We start from the raw sequence: 21,405 nt of genomic DNA, 5'->3' as shown, positions 1-21,405 counted from the left end.
TAATTTAACCTTTGATACTTTGTTAAAGATTAACCTTATAACTTTGTTGTAGGGCACATTTAGCCACGTACCCAAAGAGCGCCTCGGCTACAAGCTAAGGGGAGGTATAGACAAACAAGTGACCATAAATGTGACGCAGGTGTCAAACAATGTTCAAGCAGACTGCGACGATCCACAGGTCAGTCACAACTTCATATTTTGTTGACTTTTTGTATTTTCACAATTTATCGTTTCTTTTGTATTTCTCGATAGCTTTGTTTATAATTTTGTATTTGCCTATGTCAAAAATAAATTATTCTCAGTCATTATTGGTAAATAGATTATCTTCCAAAATACGTAAAATCGTCCTTTGTTAGTTTTAAGTGTAATGCCCATTTTAAATTATCGATTAAACTAAAAACCGGCCAAGTGCGAATCAGGCTCGCATAACGAGGGTTCCGTACAACAGTTGTATTTTTTCGACATTTTGCACGATAATTCAAAAACTATGATGCATAAAAATAAATAAAAACCTGTTTTAAAATGTACAAGTGAAGACCTTTCATATGATACCCCAATTGATATAGTTATCTTACTTTAAAAATTGAAAATACTAATTATTAGTTTATGGCCACAATTTTTTTTTTGTGTAATGTAACCACAAATTCACGGTTTTCAGATTTTCCCCTAATGCCAGCCAAACCTACCTACCTGCCAAATTTCATGATTCTAGGTCAACGGGAAGTACCCTGTAGGTTTCTTGACAGACAGACAGACAGACAACAAAGTGATCCTATAAGGGTTCCGTTTTTCCTTTTGAGGTACGGAACCCTAACTACTTCTGTCATTATTATTAAATAGATGGTCTTCCAAAATACGTAAAATCCACGTCCTTTGTTAGTTTGAAGAAGTAGAATTAGTGTGAGCCATCGATTTGACAAAATGCGTATTTGCGTACAATTGCATATTTCTTTCAGAAAGTGCGTGTTCGACATACGTTTCCACATGTCCCCTTTTCTTACAGGCATCATACACTGGTGGTTTATACATCGAGAGATGTTTCGGTATACTACTCGCGCCCGGGCGAAGTGTCAAACATTCCGATATGCAACTGCTGGAAATGGTACGTACTACTTATTTTCTGGCGATCTTTAATTTTTGTATCCACCATTTTTTAGTAAACTTTCTGTAGAATCCATTGGAGACTCATAAATACTTTCCTTCAAAACGCTTCTTTGCCAATTCCTCCTTTTCATGGTTTCGCTTCATAATAGGATATGGGAACTTTGCGCGTAAAAAAAAAAGTAAAACGTACTTCATTAGCTGGGCAGCCTATATTGTTGGTCATAGAAACCAGATTTTACATACAATCTCGACCTATAATTTTAACTTGTATGTAATGTTAAATAACATTACATACAAGTTAAAATACATATGTAATGTATGTAACGTTAAATAACAATATAATAATGTGTGTATACAGGTGAGCGGTTCATCAGGCGGTTCCGGTTGTTCCGTGTGTGCGCTGTGGAATGCGGGCGAGTCTGCACTAGCGGCGTTCAACGTAGCGAGTGGAGACGGGGCTCCAGCCTATATGTCGCTGGCACTCGATCTCGTCATTAGGGGTATTCGAGATCCATTGCGGTGAGCAAAACACTTCTACTACGGCTTTGGCATTTAATGGTTAAGGTGCCCCTCCACTTTGTCATATTGTGATTGCCGTCCAATCTAATTTATATAATTATTATGGTTATCTTTACCTACACCTAAGGAAATGAAATGTAGGTAAAACACTAATAAAAATTATAATAAAAGCTATATTATAAATAAAGTTATAGGTTTATAATTTCTCGTTTAAAAAAATATGGGCCTTTGAAAATAGTTTCGATGACTATAATATGTCGTTACTAGTTTTTTTTAATAAAAAAAAATATATACATTTAGTCAAATTTAATTTACTAAATGTAATTTAACAGACTATCGATCGACAATCGAGCGAACTTTTAATGTATCTTGAAATATAGTACTGTTTCATGTCCCTATACCTCTATGAAGATATTTCTTTATCGCGGGACACACCCGCCTATTTCTCAATAATGTTGAATATTAATGAATTTCCTGCAATAATATAATTGCAGCGTGAAACTTGATATAACATTTGCAAGGCGCAAATTTTAATTGTATTTTATTTGCTTAGGTATTATTATATTCTTGACTTTAACAAACAGAAGATTGAAAGAAAACATTTTAAATTCATTAGCTAAATAATGGCGCCACAGAAAAACTCCTATCCAGTGCGACAAGGCTATCTTGGCGCGTGGCTAAAATCGGAACTAACGTTGCCGTCAAGTGTCCCCTTTGTTCTTGTTTGGATATTCTTAGCCTTTGTTCTCCAACAGCGCCCCCCTGTCAATGTCATTGAAGTGCCAAGAGAGTCTTGTCGCACTGTACTTAGGTGACATGAAACATTTCTTCGTTCCTTGTTACAGGTTGGTAGTTGAAGCACCGGTCAAAGTATACCCACCGACAGAAAGATTTTGGTATTACTCAAAAAGACCTCTCGTACAACAGTTCTTCATCAATCTGAAAGAGGTAATACACATCTAATTTTATTCCATTTACATAAACTGTTTTTGGAGTAAAATTTCTTTAGGCACGACTTGAGAGTAACTCAAATCAATAGCCGCCAAACAGAACAACTGTTTTGTGGCCGCCATTTTTTCCAGTTGTTTTTTGAAAGTACAAGTAGTTAGTGCAATAAATTAAACACTCTTAGTTTTTACTTTATTATGTTGTGTATGTACCTTATTTCATCTCCCCGCCTCATATCCCGATTGCCATCTCGACCTGTCGCGTACTGTAGGTACTAAATTCTAACATGGCGTTTGTTACATAACAAAAAATATCCAGCCAATTTGCTCCTTAACGCAAATTACTAAGATTCAATTTTCAATGCAAGTATTAAGTATAGTTTCGGAAGCTGGAGTACCGCCTAATTAAGTTTAATTGGTAGGAGTCACGAGTCACGACCCTCAGCATCGAGGAGTATGATGCAGAGGGCGTAAAGAAGGCATTTTTTAGTCTGTAGATTCCCTTGGGCAACTTCAGTACGAAGTAGCGAGTGTGGAGACGTCGGGAGAGTTGAACTGGTCACGTCTGAACTTGCCTCTGTCACTGTCGAGTCTACTGCAGTCGCCGTTATCCGCTGCGCCCGCGCCGCCCTCGCCTTCTGAGCCCGACTCCGGTGAGATTAATTTTCTTTGCAATGACCCAACAAATGTACTAAAAACCTTGAGTGCTTGTGCACGAGTTCTATTCGATTGATTTTCTTTAGAATGAGATAACAAATGTACTAAAAAGCTTAGATCGCTTGTGCACTAGTTCTATCTGATCGTTTTTCTTTAGAATGTGACGGCAAATTTATTAATAACTAGCTTATGCTCGCGACTTCGTCCGCGTGGACTACAAAATTTCAAAACCCTATTTCACCCCCTTAGGAGTTGAATTTTCAAAAATCCTTTCTTAGCGGATGCCTACGTCATAATAGCTATCTGCATGCCAAATTTCAGCCCGATCCGTCCAGTAGTTTGAGCTGTGCGTTGATAGATCAGTCAGTCAGTCAGTCAGTCAGTCATTCAGTCAGTCAGTCAGTCAGTCACCTTTTCCTTTTATATTTATTAATTAATAATACTTGAGTGCTTGTGCACCAGTTAGATCTGAATCCTAGAAAAAATGGAAAATACTGAATTAAAATGTTATACAGATGGTGATGAGCCTCTACTCAGTGGAACGGGCGAGGTATCCAAAGATTGTGGGGTCGATGTACTCGAAAATTGGGCACAAGTGTTAAGAAGGTAAGATATCCTTAACGTTTTTCTACTTCCATAGTATTAAATATATTTAAGGCCACATAACAATGACTTCCACTAGCACAGATTATAATAACGCTTTCGATCGTCACAATCAGTTGATTTTCATAGTTTCTTTAAAAAGTAATATTTGAGAACCCCATATGCCTGAGAAAAGAAAAAACACCAATAAATTAAGTTCCGATAAACCAAATATCATTGCTCTACAACTCGCATTTGTTTCGGTACCAACTCTATTAAAAAAAGTGACAGTTGTCCTTTAGATTGTGTTCATGCGTTCACACTACCTATATAATATACTCACATCCTTTGTACTACTTGTTTATTCTTTTACGACTTTTGCCATTTGTATAAAACTATACTGTCATCAATATATCCGGTGTACACACGTGGTTCAATCCACGCAAATCCCAATTAGTTTCGAAGCCATCCGGGGTCCTTTTCACCGGGACTCAGTTCGCAGAAAAAGGACCCCAAATGGATTCGAAAGTAGTCAGGCTTAGGTACGTCGAGTAAACACGTAAGTACAGCCGGATTCTTCTATATCTTCTTTCTATATATAAAAATGAATCGCTGAATGTGTTGCTAAGCGCAAATCTCGAGAACAGCTGAACCGATTTCGCAAATTTTTTTTTATAATATTCCTTGAAGTACTTAAGGAGAGAAAAATTTAAAAAATTGCCTGAAAAAGTCTAAAAACAACACTTTTCTATATTCCCATACAAAAGATTCGTAATAACTAATAACACTTAAAAGTCAATTTGAACTTTAATACCATACCATAAAGTTTAAGTGTTAGTAGAGGGGTTTAAAGTTTGACTATAAAGTTTCTGTGGCCTCTAAATCTGTATTTTTTTAGTTGGATCGGGCCTAGACCGCGAGCTCTCAGCCAGTTAGTCCGCGTGGGAGTGCCGGAGGCTCTACGTGGCGAAGTGTGGCTTCGTCTGGCCGGCGTGGACCAAAACGATAAACTTATGGAGACGTACCGCACACTTATTAGCAAGGTACGTTAATGCAACATTTCTCTACAATAATTAATCAGCGCGTAATTTGTGTAGAGTGATCAGAGGTTACGTTGAAGTTTGAAGTACTATTTAATTTTTCATAGACCAAAAACAAAATAAACATACATTATTAGTTATTACTACTGTCCACTGTCGCTCCGCAACAAAAATAAGAGATATCTCTCTAAACAAGCTCCATTCATCTTATAATATGCACCTTCAGACTACAATATTTTAATAAAAACTGCTTGGATTGAAAAAGATACAGTTTCGATGACTACTCTGGCTGCAATATTCAGAAAGACATTTGAGTCCCGCCCGTCCCGTGTTGGTAAACATAATGATAATAAACAGTAAAACGACGTTAAAATTCGCAGCACAAAATGTTGAACGAGGATTAAAGAAGCAACTCTTTTTCACTGCTGCGCCTTAAAATTACCTTACTTTAAAATCTACTATTACCCAGATTTAACACGTGTCCCGAATTGCTGTTTACTTTTTAGTTTTTAACTAATACTCCATCACATTTCTAGGACTGTCCGTTCGAAGCGGTAATACAACGGGACATAGCTCGCACGTTCCCTGCCCATGACTTCTTCCGCGAGGCGGGCGGGCTCGGGCAGGACTCCTTGCTGCGAATGGCGAGAGCCTACGCGGTGTACGATCACGAAGTTGGCTACTGCCAGGGGTTGAGCTTCCTGGCTGCTACACTGCTTTTACACGTAAGTACTTGGCCATATTTTGTTGTGATGTGTTTTCAGATAGGTAAGTTACGTAAGCGGCAGCTTCCAGGGTGGACTGAAGGAAAACAAAGACTGCTGCGTTGGCGAATTTCCACAAGTAGTGCGTAGATGCCTCAACCTCTGACAGGGCCTGGGTTCTCATGATGATACAGTGAGAATACGTAACTGGTAATTTCATCAACGAAATATTTATTTGTTGTGTAAGTAAGTAAGAAGCGGTAATACAACGGGACATAGCTCGCACGGTCCGCGCACATGACCTCTTACGCGAGGCCGGCGGGCTCGGTCCTTTTCTTATTACATAGGTAAGAAAAAGATGTGAATACTCTAAAATTTAGTTGCGCTCAAAATCAGTACTAATATTGGTTTATTGCGTGTAATTTTGTCGAAAAAATGCTCTCGAATTCTGTCTTAATAACTAGGAAGTGAATTCGGGCTCTAAAGTTAAGAAACATTTTATTCATTTTTATCTCAGTAAGATATCTCGACAAACGTACGGGCGTGCACTGAAACGCCAATTAAAGTTTGCTGTATGGGCAAATTGCAAACTGTGGTTTTTAACATGATTATTAAAATACCAGTGCCACATTTTTTTAAATTGTACCTACTGACAAAAGGCGGAACAGTAAGCGCGCCCTGCGAAATTCCGCTGCGCGATTTTTCCCGCCGACGTCAGTCTGGAAATTCTATGAAGCGCTTAAAAACGCGCGACCGGCTTCATATAAATGGTCTCCAAATTTTCGCTGTCATTGCGGATTTAACCTAATACTACTGAGACTTAGCCTGAGATCTATAAAACGCACTTTGATTTTGCTCAGACTTAAGACACTGCTAAAACGAGACAGCGTTATGTCGCTGGCATAAATCTGTCTTATTTTAACTGAAACTTAAGTCTGAGCAAAGCCATATAGATCTCAGCCTTGGTCCAGTGTTAATTTTAGTACGTAATCCCTCAGATGCCAGAAGAACAAGCGTTCTGTCTGCTAGTCCGCCTCATGTATGGCTATGGGCTACGGGAACTATACAAGGACGGTTTCGAGGCACTATACATGCGGCTACATCAACTCGACAGGTTAATGGAGGTCAGTATTTTTTATTTCTTACTTTATTGAGGTGCCTTTCATAAAACACTCATGTCTCTCTGAAGATTGGTATACTTCCTTTGAGAACATTATGGAAAATATTCAGGCATTCAGGTTTCATTTAATATCCTATTACAATGTAAAGGATTATTTAAATGATAAGCAAGCTTGGGAATGAGTTGCTTAACGACTTTGTGATAGTTCTAATAAGTTTCAATAATTTTGTAAAGTGGTGATAATAAAAAGAATACCCGGCTGAGTTTGTTGTGGGCTCTTCTCAGACCTGGGCGCGTTTGGAACCCTCGTAGCTTTAGTTTTAAGTTTGCGTTATAATTATCACCACTATATTATCTTACAAATCTAACACTATACCAGACAATCAATAAGAGTAATTTATTACCTATTTTGAATAAATCATTTGACTTTTGACTTTTTGACTTTTGAATCACTTGCTTTAACGGTGAAGGAAAATATCATGAGGAAACCTGCATGCCTAAGAGTTCTCCATGTCCCAAAGGTGTGTGAAGTCTGCCGATCCGCATTCGGCCAGCGTAGCAGACTCCGTCCTAAGCCCTTCTCACTCTAAGAGGAGACCTGGCTCAGAAGTGGGCCGGTAATGGGTTGATTATGATGATGCAGGTTTCCTCAAATATTTTCCTTCACCGTTATATATTTAGACTAACTCATTCTGCGACTTCGTCCGCGTGGACTACACAAATTTCAAACCCTATTTTACTCCCTTAGGGGTTGAATTTTCAAAAATCCTTTCTTAACGGATGTCTACGTCATAACAGCTATCTGCATGCCAAATTTCAGCCCGATTCGTCCAGTAGTTTGAGTTAAGATTATCATTGATTGCCTATATGCTGAGTAGGGACCTTTTTTTTCGGGTTGTGCCACACATGACATATTTATTCCGGCTCTTCTTCTACTTGAGGTCTTTTGACTTTACTACTCAAGTATTAGAGGCGCCGGGATAACCTAACTGGTAATGTGTGGTACAACTTTAAAAAATAAACGTTTATCTTCTTTTTTTTTCTTCTTAAACAAGTTTCACAAAAATTGGAATGGTTAATTTTGCTCAATATCGTTTTTGTTGGTTTTTTAATACATTTATTGGTTGCAGGAGCAACTGAACGACCTGCGCGCACATTTCCTAGAGCTAGGCGTGGAGCCGCACATGTTCGCATCGCAGTGGTTCCTAACTGTTTTCACTGCGAGGTTTCCGTTGCCGTTGGTGAGTTATTTTTATAAATAGTGCTAATGCACCGGGCAGGGGGTTCGGAGTTTTATACTTTCTAAATTTCTGGTCAGCTAGATAATTCTCTAACTCAGTGTCTAACAATAAATGATGGCCACCGAGGTTGGTTGGTTCTACATTGCTGCTTCACTGGGTGATATTAAGATTTTTTTGAAAAATACTAAATCACTAAAAGTCCAAAACGAGGCAAATGGTTATTGGTATTGGATTGTGTTTAGGTCAATAACGCTAAGTTTTTCTAGCGTTCTGGTTACACCCAGTATAGAGGTGGATTTTGCCGTATAGCCTCTTAAAACATTGAATATATTCTGTACAGGTTTACCATATACTGGACGTGTTCCTACTGCAAGGCATGGACACACTGTTCCAAGTCTCCCTGGCGTTACTCACGCGCGCTCGGAAGGATCTCTTGCAGCACGATTTTGAGGGCATACTCAAATATTTCAGGTAATATTCGTGATTTGTTAGTTCGTGATAAATAGTTGTAACTCATTGGTTAGTTTTCTTATTTTATGCCAGAATCTGTTACAAACCTTATAGAAATAAAAGTAAATAATATTCTGGTACAAATGTTTTTTTTTTGTTTTTTTTTAAATATAAAATGAAATATTTCAATATTTTTATTTTTATTGTACTTATTACTGTAAATTTAATCTTTTCTGGTAGATAAATTGATTTATTTTTTACTAGATGATGCCCGCGACTTCGTCCGCGTGGATTTCGTTAAATCCCGTGGGAACTCTTTGATTTTCCGAGATAAAAAGTAGTATGTCCCGGGATGCAAGCTATCTCTGTACCAAATTCGGTTAAACTGTTGGACCGTGAAAAGCTAGCAGACAGACAGAAATACGTTCGCAATTATAATATTAGTATATTATAGATTCATATGCCATTTCAGTTGAGTGAAAGCGAAAAAATCCTTCGGTATATCGTCTGCAATTTTAAATTATAAGGGTAATGAACTTCAATTTTCTTTTATTCTGTTGGAAAGTGATGATGCGGCCTAGAATGGGACGAGTTTGCCTAGAAGATGCTTATTCACTCTTGTTGTAAAGAAACCCGGATTTTAATTGGTAGGAAACACAAATCACGAAAGAGTATACCGTACCCTAACCATACGTATAAGAAGTCATGACGAATGCCGATGATTAACGACGATTTAATTTATGAAATACTTTCAATTTGTATATTTTTCTTAAATACTTAGTTTTTTAAACAATTTACAGGGTAACATTACCGAAAAAATGTCGTGCCGAGGAGGCTTCGCGTCAGATCGTGAAACTCGCGTGCAGTATTAAGGTGAAGAGGCTACAGAAGTATCAACTCGAATACGAGAAGTTTGTCAAAGGTATCAAATTATATTAAATAGGATATCATCATCGTAATAATAAATAGTTAAACACATGAAAAAGCATCACAAATGTATTGTAAATCTATACTTCCATACTATTCATACTAGTTTTATAAATGCGAAAGTGTGTCTGCCTGTCTGCTAGCTTTACACGGTCCATCCATTCAACCTATTTTGACGAAATTTGGTATAGAAATAGCTTTCATCCTGGGGAAGGACAAAGGCTACTTTTTATCCCGAAAAATCAAATAGTTCCCACAGGGTTTAAAAAAACCTCAATCCACGCGGGTGTCATTTAGTATTATATATTTTGTAAGTCTATTCTGTTAAAATGTTTTTTGTTTAAAAATTTAAGATCTCTTGCTGCTTTATGTAAAACCTAGATTTAGACTGTAAAAATTAAAAATGTAAAAAAATACAATTCATTTACAGAATCCGCAGAAAAAGAGAAGATAAACGTAGAACTAGAAAGGTTAAAAGGAATAAATTCACAGTTGCAACAGGATAAAGAAACGCTTGAAGCACAACTCGCACAGGTAAGAATATTATTGATTTTACTAGCTTTACTCTTTACTTTGCTTGTGTAAAATCTGGATTTTGAGGCAACCTCTTGCCTGAATCCCTACTTAATATTATAACTGTTTGCTACGTTTTCATGGCCCATGTGTTTAATCCATTTTGACGAAATTTAGTCCAGAGTTAGATTGCATCCCGGGATAGGACGTTTTATGCCGGAAAATTAAAGAGTTTGCTTTAATTAAGATTATTTCAAAACATCGAAACAAACGTTCCTCCCAGTGTTGGGGACAATACGCAGAGAAACTTTCAGCTTTTATAAAATAACGAAAGTCTGGCACGCGCTCGCTTAGTCCATATTTACTTAAGGTTGTGTTGTTTGTTGGTTTGTCAACGTAAAACGTTGACAAAATATCACGCATCCCGCTCTTGAGTATGTCCCGGTCGTAAATGTGAATTAAAATAGCATGCTCTCACGCACAACTTGGAGCTACTGAAGAGAGCCTTCTTTTGAGGCTTCATCAAAATATGAGTTGTGATTGGTTTCAGAGTCGCAGTAAGTACGAGGAAGCGCGGAAAGAATCAGTGCACTACGCCGCCGTAGCGCGGGATTATAGAGAGATCTGCGCAAGACTAGACAAACAGTTGCATCAAGTACAGGTGACAAATATGAATTATCACCATCATGATAAACCCATCGCCGGCTCACTACAGAGCACGGGTCTCCTCTCAGAGAGACGGGTTTTGGCCATAGTCTACCATGCTGGCCAAGTGCGGATCGGCAGACTTCACACACCTTTGAGAACATTATGGAGAACTCTCAGGCATGCAGGTTTCCTCACGATGTTTTCCTTCACCGTTAAAGGCTTAAAGCAAGTGATATTACTTAAGGGTGAAAACTTTACTGGTCCATGTAATAATCTCGTGAATTAACTTTAGTTTTTGGTTATGCTGTATGTTTTCTTTCTGTAATAAAAAAATAATTAATTAATTAAAACGCATATAACTCCGAATAGTTAGAGGTGCGTTCCCGGGATCGAACCCCAGACCTCCGATTAGAAGGCGGACGACCTAACCACTAGACTATCACAGCTACAAATATAATTGCTGTTATTAAATTAATGATATACCAGCTACAGACATTTTATAAATCCCATTGAATATTGATATTCCGAGATACGGTCTACGACCATCTCTAATAGGGTCTTGGACTGTAGTCATAAAATGATGGGATTTTTTGTATAGTGGTAGTTTATGGGGCTATAATTCATATAAGAATAATTTTTAAAAAAACCTTTTTTTTTTTATAAATACATCACTTCGTAGAGAACATTGTGAACAGAGTAGTGCTACTTTTAGATCTATGGACTAATATTTGATCGGAAACTAAAACATATTCCTAATTCCTACGGAAATATACATATTATAATGTTTTACTTACAGGACTGTGTAAAAAGTTGTATGAGCTGCACTTTAAAATTGGCCCAGAAAGATAATAAAGAAGGTAGGAACGAAATATTCTAATGGGGATCCATACTGCCAATTTATCCCGACAGGTGGCGCCCAAGTGCACCGGCCATAGAGATCATCTGTGGAACCGGCTACACTGAGCTGTCAATCGCCATAATTTATTATATTCCACCTGTACATACATCTTTAAATAATTCACGAAATAATCATATATTGTATCGATATCAACAATTCTTAGAAAAGCTAGCTAACAAACTATGTTGATTTTGACATTGACATTGGCCGGACCTCTTGTGGCGCCCTCTGAGATCAGTTTTGCCTGTGGATCCCCATTGTGTACTAAACTATTATTGGTACCTATTTATTAGAACATTTTCTAAAATTTCCTCTATTTGTTTCAAGAAGTGGAACAAAAAGGAGAGAAGGAGGAGAAAGAGAATCCCAGCGATACGGAAGCTCGGTTAAAGCAAAGAGTTCGGGATCTCGAGCTGGAGCTGGCACAAGTTAAACTGGCGCATGTACAGGCACAATGCAGTAATCAGGTCAGCACCTTATCTACATTTTTTTAGGGTTCCGTACAAAAATGGTAAAAATTGAACGCTCGTGGTACGACTTTCTCCGTCCGTCTGTCTGTCTGTCACAGTCGATTATTTCAGTAACTATTAAAGCTATCAACATGAAATTTGAAATCTGTACATATAAAATTCAAAGTCCTGACCGACTGACTGGCTTATATATTAACCCTTCGCCAGCTCACTTCCGAGTACAGCGGGGTGATTACGTAAAACGTTGCAGTAGCGACAGCAACGCGACAGCAGTAGCTATGCGACAGTTCATTTGCTGTCTCTCTTCTTCTTCTTCTTCATATTTTGCTTTGTGGCTTTTGCTGTCTCTCTCTAGCCGCTGTTACGTGTGACGTTTGACAGCAATGATCGCGAGATTTACGCCTGTCGCAAGATACGTAATCACCCCGCGCGTCTCCTCTCAGAATGAAATAGGTTGAGGCAAATAGTACCACTAATGCTGGTGTGACGGGGGTGGTATGCCAATGCTTTATAAAGGCAAAAGTTTGTGTGTATGTATCTGTGTATATGTTTCTTACTCTTTTACACAAAAACTACTGGACGGATTCGACTGAAATTTGGAATGGAGATAGATTATATCCTGGATTAACACAATTGCATTTATATTTTTCCGCAGGAGCTAAGCCACCAACTAAACGCCGCGGTAAACGAGATGCAAGCAGCTATGAACCAAAAGCATCAAAACCAAACAGTCACTCCCTGGCTGGTCCGGACACTGGGTAAGCGATCTTTCCCCGCACAGTACTCTACCACAGAATACGTTCTCATATTCGTAGCACTATTCGCTTGCGACTGTGCCGCTTTTGTTGCGTACATACTCTTTTTCTTGATCTCGTTTCGACGTATATTGTGACTTAAGTTTTACTTCTCTTGCACACGCATCGAATTTTTATCGTACGGACAAAGATCGAACGTTATTTTGTCGTGTTTACGTGATTCAATCGCATCACGGTGAAATGCCGTTCGATCTTTTTCGAAAGTACATTCACCCATGTTTAAAGTTCTGTTTCATTTTTAAATAGTCACCGTTAATTCTTTAAAAATGTGGGTTAAGTTAAAAATCAAAAAATAGCCTTAGATCTTTTAAATTAACACGCATACACACTAGAACTCGTTACTGTATCTGTCCGGTTACAGACCTTTCACACGGCGTCCAGTTTTTTGCAGGATCCCGTATTGTATGCTAGCGTTTACACGTACGTACGGTACGGTACATCCCGCATACGGGATGCTCGCTAGCATATAAACACATTCGCCATCAAACGGGATCCTGCCGAAAACGGGATCCTGCAAAAAACTGGACTGCCGTGTGAAAGGGGCGCAGTTACAGCTCGTGTAATGTGTACCCGGCTTTAACCTAACCTACATTTCTTAAAAACTTGCATTTAATCACGTACACATTCTTTATGATTGCTAAGGCCAACAGTCCAGTGACAGACCATGCCCATGTCATGCCGATTTTGTGTCATAAGTGAGCATCGTACAACTTTTTTCCGCACGTCCAAAAACGATGTGTGTGTAAACTCACGCTTCTCTTCCAACTGGGGCATATCTCGTGCTTAACCCATTAATTTACTTAAAATGTTATTAATGTACTTAATTTCTGATTTAACATAGGAGTATTATGATCTCTTTAATTTTTATACTTTACCGTTTTAAAGAACGTTTTAAATCTCCGTTTTTCCTTGTAGGTCGACAAACCTAGTAAAAATGCAGGTATCCCATGATTTCTGTCCTAAACTATCAATGTGGTGCTAACCTTAATTATTTGTCATAATATAATTCTGTAATAGTTGTTTTAGAAAACCTATAATTAATCTATTGATAAACTTGGTGTAAAATCTTTTGTTAACATTTGTAAAAAAAATAGTTTTACTAATAATGGGTCTAATTTGGTAAAACGTGACTTAAACTTGAACTAAATTGACGGGACAAAGTATTGCTATCCTTTTTCCAACATTCCATATCCTTATTTTCAGTCTGTTATTATGTAAAATTATATTGTATATATCGCTGTTGATTGCAAAAAACGAATAAAATAAAATAAAATAAAAAGGATGACATTACATTAGCCCGTCCCACTTCAAGTGTAGTACTCGGTAACTAATCCCAGCTAATCTAATTCATTTTAAGGGACCTTTGAAAGTATTAACATTATTAGAAATATTTTCATTTATAATACGTTCAAAGTAAGAATAGGAAAGTCAGTCTATATCTGTCAGCTGTTCCAAAATTACGATTTGTAAGGCAAGTCGTTTGGATACATAACGAAATTTCTCTACATTATTTAACTAAGGCTTAACTGGCACTACAAAATATATTGAAAAATTATTAAAAACTTGTATCGCAATAATATTTCCAGCCAAGGCGTTACGTTACAGCGGGAAGTCATTTTATTCTCAGTTTGAACGCATTATGTCGTATCTCTTTAAAAAGTTACGATTGTAAAGTTTATGTTGGCTTAGATTTGTATTGTGCATGCTTGTGTGGTAGTGTTTTATCGAAGTGAAGATAAACCTATAAATTCGTACATTTTAAGTGCGTTTAAAATAATGTATTGCGCGTACGACCTGAAAAAGGACTTCCCATATTTGCTGTGTCATATCAAAAGTACGGCTTACTACTAAACCGTACTTTTGACATGACAGTTGACACATGGAGTAAATATGGCGAGTCCTTTCTCAGATTGTACGCGTAATAGACGTATATCTTCACTTTGAGATGTATTTAGTTGATGGTTGTATTGTTTTAACACAATAAAACTTTGTAGTTTGATACCTATCGGTTTTGTTTTAATTTTTCTTCCTCAATACGTTTAATATTAAGTAGTTAACTTTAACAATGCACTTTAATAATTTAACTTTTTTTTTTTAAAGAATATTAGCCAAGTTAAATGACTAATATTCCCCTTTCCTCTCCAACTACATGTAGTCCCGTTGTCCCCGTTAGCCGTATCCCCGTTAACGGGGACATCGGGATTTGAATAAAATTATTACTAAGCGTCAAGCTTGTGCTAGAAATAGGTACGACAATAGTGCAACGGGCGGGGTTTGAACCGTCGACCTTTCGGTTTTCAGTTCACTCCTTTACCCGTTGAGCTATTGAGGTTCTTACATAGAGCAGGTAAGTGAGTATGCAAAATGAAATGCATAAATAATATTTTTTTTAAAGAATTTTCGAAATCCTGTGGAAACTTTTAGATTTTCCGGGGTCCCGTACTATACATCTAGTGCTATTGCTATCCGCAGGGATCATTATGAACGGGATAGATTCATTATATCAATAGACTTGTCATTTCAGTTTAGAGATAGTAAGTACAACAGAATTAGCCATATATATAATTAGTTAATAGTTATGTATTAAAAATATATAAAACTAGTTTATTCCCGCGACTTCGTGCGCGTGGACTACACAAATTTCAAACCCCTAAGGGTTGAATACTCGACCAAAATCCTTTCGTAGCGAGTGTCTACGTCATAATAGCTATCTGCATGCAAATTTCGGCCCGATTCGTCTAGTAGTTTGAGCTGTGCGTTGATAGATCAGTCAGTGAGTCAGATTTTCCTATTATATATACAGGGTGTAACCAGAACGCTAGCAAAAACTAGAGTTATTGTTATACTAGGTACCTAAATACAATCCAACACCAATAACCTTAATAAAATAAAATAAAATAAAACCTTTTGCCTCATTTTGTAGTTTTAGTGATTTACAGTCAGTTACATGTTTTATTTGCAATGTATCGTAAACTTTTACAAAAGTATAGGAATTTTTTATATATTTTTTTCGTGTTTTTTTTGTGGTATCATATCAGTAATCATCAGTACTATCACCTGTTTTCGTTTTTGCCGGCGTTCTGGTTACACCCTGTATAGATAGTGCAAATAATGATTGTATTATTAAAAACAAAAGACCAGTTTTGATTCACAGTATAATTTTCCCTTCAAAAGGTTCCATCATGGAGGCGGCACAAAACCGGCCATCATTCCAAACTTACCTCCCGACTTTAAATCCAGAACAGCAATCGCCCTCGCTTCCGAGGCAAGGTTCTTTTTCGAGCACACAGGGTCAGAGTCACGTGAACCTCGACAGACGCGTCTCCGAACCATACAGCCCGGATGTCGTGAGGAGGAAGAAAGACCTCAACGCGAAAAGGCACTCAATGCTCGTCGAATCCAACCTCACTAAAGAAGTAAAAGACCTCAATCGACGGAGCCATGAAGTCATTGTTAAGAACCTATCCATGGGTTGACACTAGCGTACTATTTTTGATTGGTTGATATGATTTCAGCGTTGCATTCGATGTCTGAATGTGTATTGTGTTCTCACTTCGATATTATTGCTATGGTCGAAAACAGTATAGTTCTTGCATTTCACTAAGGCCACTGACTCATGCTTGTGTTTAAGTCGTATCGGTATGCGTAAGGTAAACTAAATGTGTGCGTTTGACAGCGCTTGCTTGCGACTGATTGGTCCGACATGCACGCACACTTACGCAATGACCTGTAAACGACGTTACCACAAGTAGCCTTCGTGAATTGCGAGAACTGTAGCAGATATTTATGCATGGTATATAGAGTATAGATAAAACTATGGAGTTTGAATGAGAGATGTTAGTTTTAAAGTGCACATAACTATCACTAGTCAGTACGGTATGTAACCAGAGTTCTGTATTATTGTGGAAAATTACCTATAGGAGAGCTTGCCATGTTTCCATTCCATGTTATAATACGATATTATAGATTTGATTGTCAATCACGTGTAATATTATTATCGAAAGTCTAAAGCATTTAATTATTTTAATTATAATATTTATTGATTTTATTAGTTGTTTTCTTTAACGAATATATCATCATAAATCCCATTTCAACTTGCTGTTATATAATGTTATTAAATTAAAATACTCTAATATTTATGTTACGTTCACATCACAATGGTACAATCACTATAGTCGACGCATTTTAAACTTAGTCGTCGAGTTATCTGTCTGTTTCGCTCACACTTACACGTCGTAGGCAAGTGCGAGCGAAACAGACAGATAACTCGACGACTCAGTTTAATTAAAATGCGTCGACTATAACGGTTTGACATCTTAGCGAGTGCCTTTCTGTAGAATTATAGTAATTATAATACCTATAAAAAGGACTTACGACTTGAATTCATAACAATACCAATGTAGGAAACCATACAGTGAGCCAATGCTTTGTTTGTGCAAATGCCGGCACAATGGTTGTAGCACCAAGGGCTGTCACCGTACCGCGACTTTTTAATCGAATTTAAACATTATTGTTTTAGAGTTAATTGATTTATTTGAAATCTTTGTTGATGATAGCTGACTTTTTTAAATTGTTATCCTGATCTATCTGTTAAATAGCACACACTAGAGAATGTCATATGAACAAATAAAAACTAAAATAGTCATATGAAAAAATTCTAAAGATCCTAACTACTAATTTTGTCAGTTGATTAAAAATTGTTTTTAAATTACTTTCTCATTTTAAGGTATTTAGAAAACATGTAAATTGCTTATTAAAAACACTGATTGCGTGCGACATTCAGTTCTGGCCATAGAAAAAAAATTATAAAGAAATATTACTTATACTATGTACGAAAAATATTATATGAAAAATATTTGAATATTTTTTAAATTGTACTCTAAATTTTCAAAGCCTATTTATTATTAAGTATCAGCTGCAAAATATATTTAATATGTTTAATTTTGATATACGTTTTGTGATGTAAATAAAAATATAAGTAGCAATTTGTTTTAGTAAAACTTAGAAAACTGTGCAGGTACCTATCTAATTACTTAATAGCAAAGCACTGCTTTTGTGGTAGTAAGCAAAAAATCACGGATCTGATAAGTAAATGCCATTAAAAAAGAATAAACTGCCCAAATCGTTTCACGGCGAATACTAGTAAACAATATAATAATAATTCCTGTTAAAAAATCTTTCCTCTGCTTTCAGCTTATATATTTAAAGAATGTAAAGTTATTCCAAGTCAAAAAAGTTGAATTTCTGCAGTTATTCCCAGTTTTCACCCGGACACTGTCCCCTGGGTTTACAACTGGTATTTTTATTTAAAATAATTCCAAGTTATCGCTAGCGATGGCGCTTCAGTGGTGACGATTGAGACTCTTACCTCTGGACTCTGGAGCCTTAGGAATTTTTCACGGTTGTTGCCTCTGGAAAAAACTGGGATTATAAAAATCTCATTCCTAATCGTCCCCTCACCGAAGCGCCATCGCCTAGTGACAACTGTAAATTATTTTAAATAAACCCCCCTGGGGATAACGCCTAGCCAGACTGACCACTAAACATACCAACTTAATTTATGCGTAGTACTCAGAATACAGAACAAAGCGTAGTAAGCCTTTAAAATCCGTAACATTATATTGTCTAATGGTGTGATGGTATATAATAAATAATTTGTAGTTACTACTTAAAAAAACTATAATGTATGTAGGTATTATTTATTTTTAAATTATGTTAATAAAAATAACTGACTAACTTTTAACGGGAGATTTTTTATTCCAGCCTTAAAAATTTCGCATTACCTAAGTGTTTATTATTTCTTATACAACATGCCTGTCTTATAACTTTGATTTCAATGTAGATTAAGTTAAGAAAATTATATCATTTTATGGACAATAATATACCTATTAGATAATAATAATATCACCATGTCTTAGTAATATAATATTTTTATTTTATTGGTTTAAAATATTTTGATTTATTTAAATTCTGATATGTATGTAAGTAATTTAAAACTTCGGATATGTTTTTGGTAAGAATCGCTATAGTAAAATAGTATTATTTTAATTTATTTACCATTAAAACTTAGAGGGGAGCCTACATTCTGAAGCATAAATGTTATTTTATAAGGGTATAAATGATATTTTTTGTTTAAAATATATATTTATTTTAATTAATATAATTTTTATGATTATCTTATGAACATTTATTTTCTTAGGCCTTATTTACTATAGACCACGCGCAAGTTGATCAGCGCGCGCGCCGTGCCGCTGCAAGGCAAGGAAGATGCGTATGAACGCAACGCATAGGCATATACGGTATAGGTACGCAACAAGTTGAAGCATAGTGTGCTGGGTCCTTTAGCGCATTTGTGCGCAAACGCACTGCATATTCCGGGTTCCTCCTTCACCCTTCTATCGTACTTGTATTGTAGGCACTAGGTATATTGTGTTCGAATATTGCTCATATTAATAAGTAGCTATAGTACGCGACAGATAGGGGACGTCCTGCACACCCGCGCTATCGCGGGAGGTGTGCAGGCAGGACGTCCTCCCGCCTCATACCACGATTGCAATCTCAACCTGTCGCTTACTATAGACACCGCACTGAGGCGTGACCATCGACGAGCGCACTGATTGTTTTATAATTTATAGAAAAAATTATATTTAAAAGCTGCTAGTCCTTATCCAGCCATTTGTAAACCTTATTTTTGCTAACTCAATCTATGCATTAACTTGCTTTTAGTTATAACATAGGATTAAATTAATTCTAAGTATATAATAGTAACATACATATTGCCTATTACATAGTATTCAATAGGCACACGAATGGCTTTATAAATAACGCGAGGACTTGATATTTGTGATGCAAAAGTAAGAGTGAGCTGTATTCGCTGGGAAGTGTTGTTTTAGTCTTATCATTTATGGAAATAAACGTTTTACAAAGTATGGTGTTTTATTACTGGGTACGGAAAACATACCTAGCAATATTTCCTACTATATAGGTGTACCGCTTGACTGAGACGAGTCCCGTACTCTCTATCCACGAGACCATCTCGAGTCCCGTAACACTCGCACCCAATGTTTATTTTAATGTTAAAAAAATATTATATCACGGCCGTCCCAGTTGAAAGGGTCTGTAATAGCAAAAATATATTATCTTTGGTAATAGGTAGGTAGGTACCTATAACCTACTGCAAGATCTAATAGATGAGGAGTTGAGGACTGTTAGGTTAATCGACTAATAAATAAAATATGATAAGCGGTGACAGCCTAGTGGTTAAGACATCAGCCTCCTTGGTCGATGGTTCAGTTCCCGCGCACGCACCTCTGACTTTACATAGATCGGTGTTATGTGCGTTTTAAACAATTAAAAATGTCAGTGAAGGAAACGTATATTTCTCTATGCGTATATGCCTGAGAGTTCTCCATAAGGTGTGCTACATCCAGATCCAAGTCTCAACACAACTAATCGTAAAAATAAATATTTAAACACATCAGAGCCATCTAGTATTGAGCAGAAAAATGTCATGATTGTTAACGCCATCTGTTGGGTAATAGCTAATATTTATAGTTTTTGCTAGATGTCACTGCACTACATTAAAAGCGATTTTCCCTAATGAATGAAACGCTCAGAACAGGGAAACGGCTTATTTCCCCTAGCAGGATTAGAAAATAATTAATTAATTACCTACTTTAACCACAATAATTCAATGACTTTAACACAGTAGCTACCAGCAAACACGACAACGGAGCGGCCGCTCCAGCCGCAAGAATCAGGATACCGAGATGCCGGGGGCCGGGGCACACGAGTAGGCCGGGGCCCGGGCGCCTCGGTATCTTGATATCAGCCAAGTGCGGGTCGGACTCGCACACGAAGGGTTCCAAGTTCCAACTTCCGTACCATCGTACAAAATGCTAATAAGGGTTCCTTACCCGAAGGGTGCCAACCCTATTATTAAGCTTCCGCTGTCCGTCTGTCTGTCTGTCAACGAGATGTATCTCGAGAACCGTAATAGGTAGAAAGTTGAAATTTTTTTTCTTGTATGATGGTACCGATTTTTAACTTTTGCTTAATTTTCTTGGCGGCCATTTTTTATAATAAGTAATAGCGGCAATAGGAATACACGTTCTGTGACAACTCTACTACCTACATACTTACATATTACGGTTCACGAGACAGCGCGCTGACAGGCAGACGGACAGCGGAGGCTTAGTACCTAATAGATAGTAGGGTCCCGTTGAGTAGGATACTACCATATAGTAGGATGTACCTATATTTAGGTATATACTTACATTCTACTCTATGGCTAGTCTAGCACTAGTCCATAGAAACAATACAAACATTCAATTTATTCAATAACTTAGGTAGGTAAACCTCATCATTGCTTTTTTAAGCATGATTGTTAAAAAAATCACGACTTCTACATGTCTCTGGAGTGATTGGAGGTAAAATCTAGGATATTTTTTTTACAAATTCAAAAGTGTGAGACTTGTGAGAGCTCTAAATTAAAGGAACTGAAAGACAGGTGGTGCCTAGTTGCATAATGCAGACCAGAGGCGGATTTGCAGTCTTGGCCGCTCTAGGCCCCAGGCCAGAGCCGCCCCTTTCCCAGCTCTCATCATATTAAAGACTAACTTATGCTCGCGACTTCACCCGCGTGGACCACACGAATTTCAAACCCCTATTTCACCCCCTTAGGGGTAAAATTTTGAAAAATCCTTTCTTAGCGGATGCCTACGTAATAATGGCTATTTGCATTCCAAATTTCAGCCCGATCCTTCCAGTA

General features: G+C 37.2%; 1 protein-coding gene across 6 annotated transcripts in view; it reads left to right on the top strand.

The window, feature by feature from the left end:
- Positions 1-16,683, top strand: part of GAPcenA (GTPase activating protein and centrosome-associated) — a 45,314-nt gene extending 28,631 nt beyond the window's left edge. For 4 of the 6 annotated variants that reach the window (XM_034968132.2, XM_034968130.2, XM_034968131.2 and 1 more), the window contains 18 exons: positions 53-178; positions 1,004-1,102; positions 1,463-1,623; positions 2,469-2,571; positions 3,061-3,223; positions 3,743-3,833; positions 4,708-4,852; positions 5,386-5,574; positions 6,552-6,677; positions 7,804-7,914; positions 8,255-8,385; positions 9,165-9,286; positions 9,722-9,825; positions 10,355-10,465; positions 11,249-11,309; positions 11,678-11,817; positions 12,476-12,578; positions 15,810-16,683. In XM_034968132.2, coding sequence (XP_034824023.1) covers positions 53-178; positions 1,004-1,102; positions 1,463-1,623; positions 2,469-2,571; positions 3,061-3,223; positions 3,743-3,833; positions 4,708-4,852; positions 5,386-5,574; positions 6,552-6,677; positions 7,804-7,914; positions 8,255-8,385; positions 9,165-9,286; positions 9,722-9,825; positions 10,355-10,465; positions 11,249-11,309; positions 11,678-11,817; positions 12,476-12,578; positions 15,810-16,111 — 2,388 coding nt within the window. In that variant the 3' untranslated portion in view covers positions 16,112-16,683. Of the gene's footprint in view, positions 1-52; positions 179-1,003; positions 1,103-1,462; positions 1,624-2,468; positions 2,572-3,060; positions 3,224-3,742; positions 3,834-4,707; positions 4,853-5,385; positions 5,575-6,551; positions 6,678-7,803; positions 7,915-8,254; positions 8,386-9,164; positions 9,287-9,721; positions 9,826-10,354; positions 10,466-11,248; positions 11,310-11,677; positions 11,818-12,475; positions 12,579-13,277; positions 13,331-13,550; positions 13,576-15,809 lie in introns of all 6 variants that reach the window. The other 2 variants (XM_069509916.1, XM_034968133.2) reach the window with 2 other exon arrangements.
- The last annotated feature ends 4,722 nt before the right edge of the window (positions 16,684-21,405 follow it).

The sequence above is a fragment of the Maniola hyperantus genome, chromosome 4, assembly GCF_902806685.2.
Source record: "Maniola hyperantus chromosome 4, iAphHyp1.2, whole genome shotgun sequence".
Classification (NCBI taxonomy): Eukaryota; Metazoa; Arthropoda; class Insecta; order Lepidoptera; family Nymphalidae; genus Maniola; species Maniola hyperantus.
This window is presented reverse-complemented; position numbering and strand designations above follow the sequence as displayed.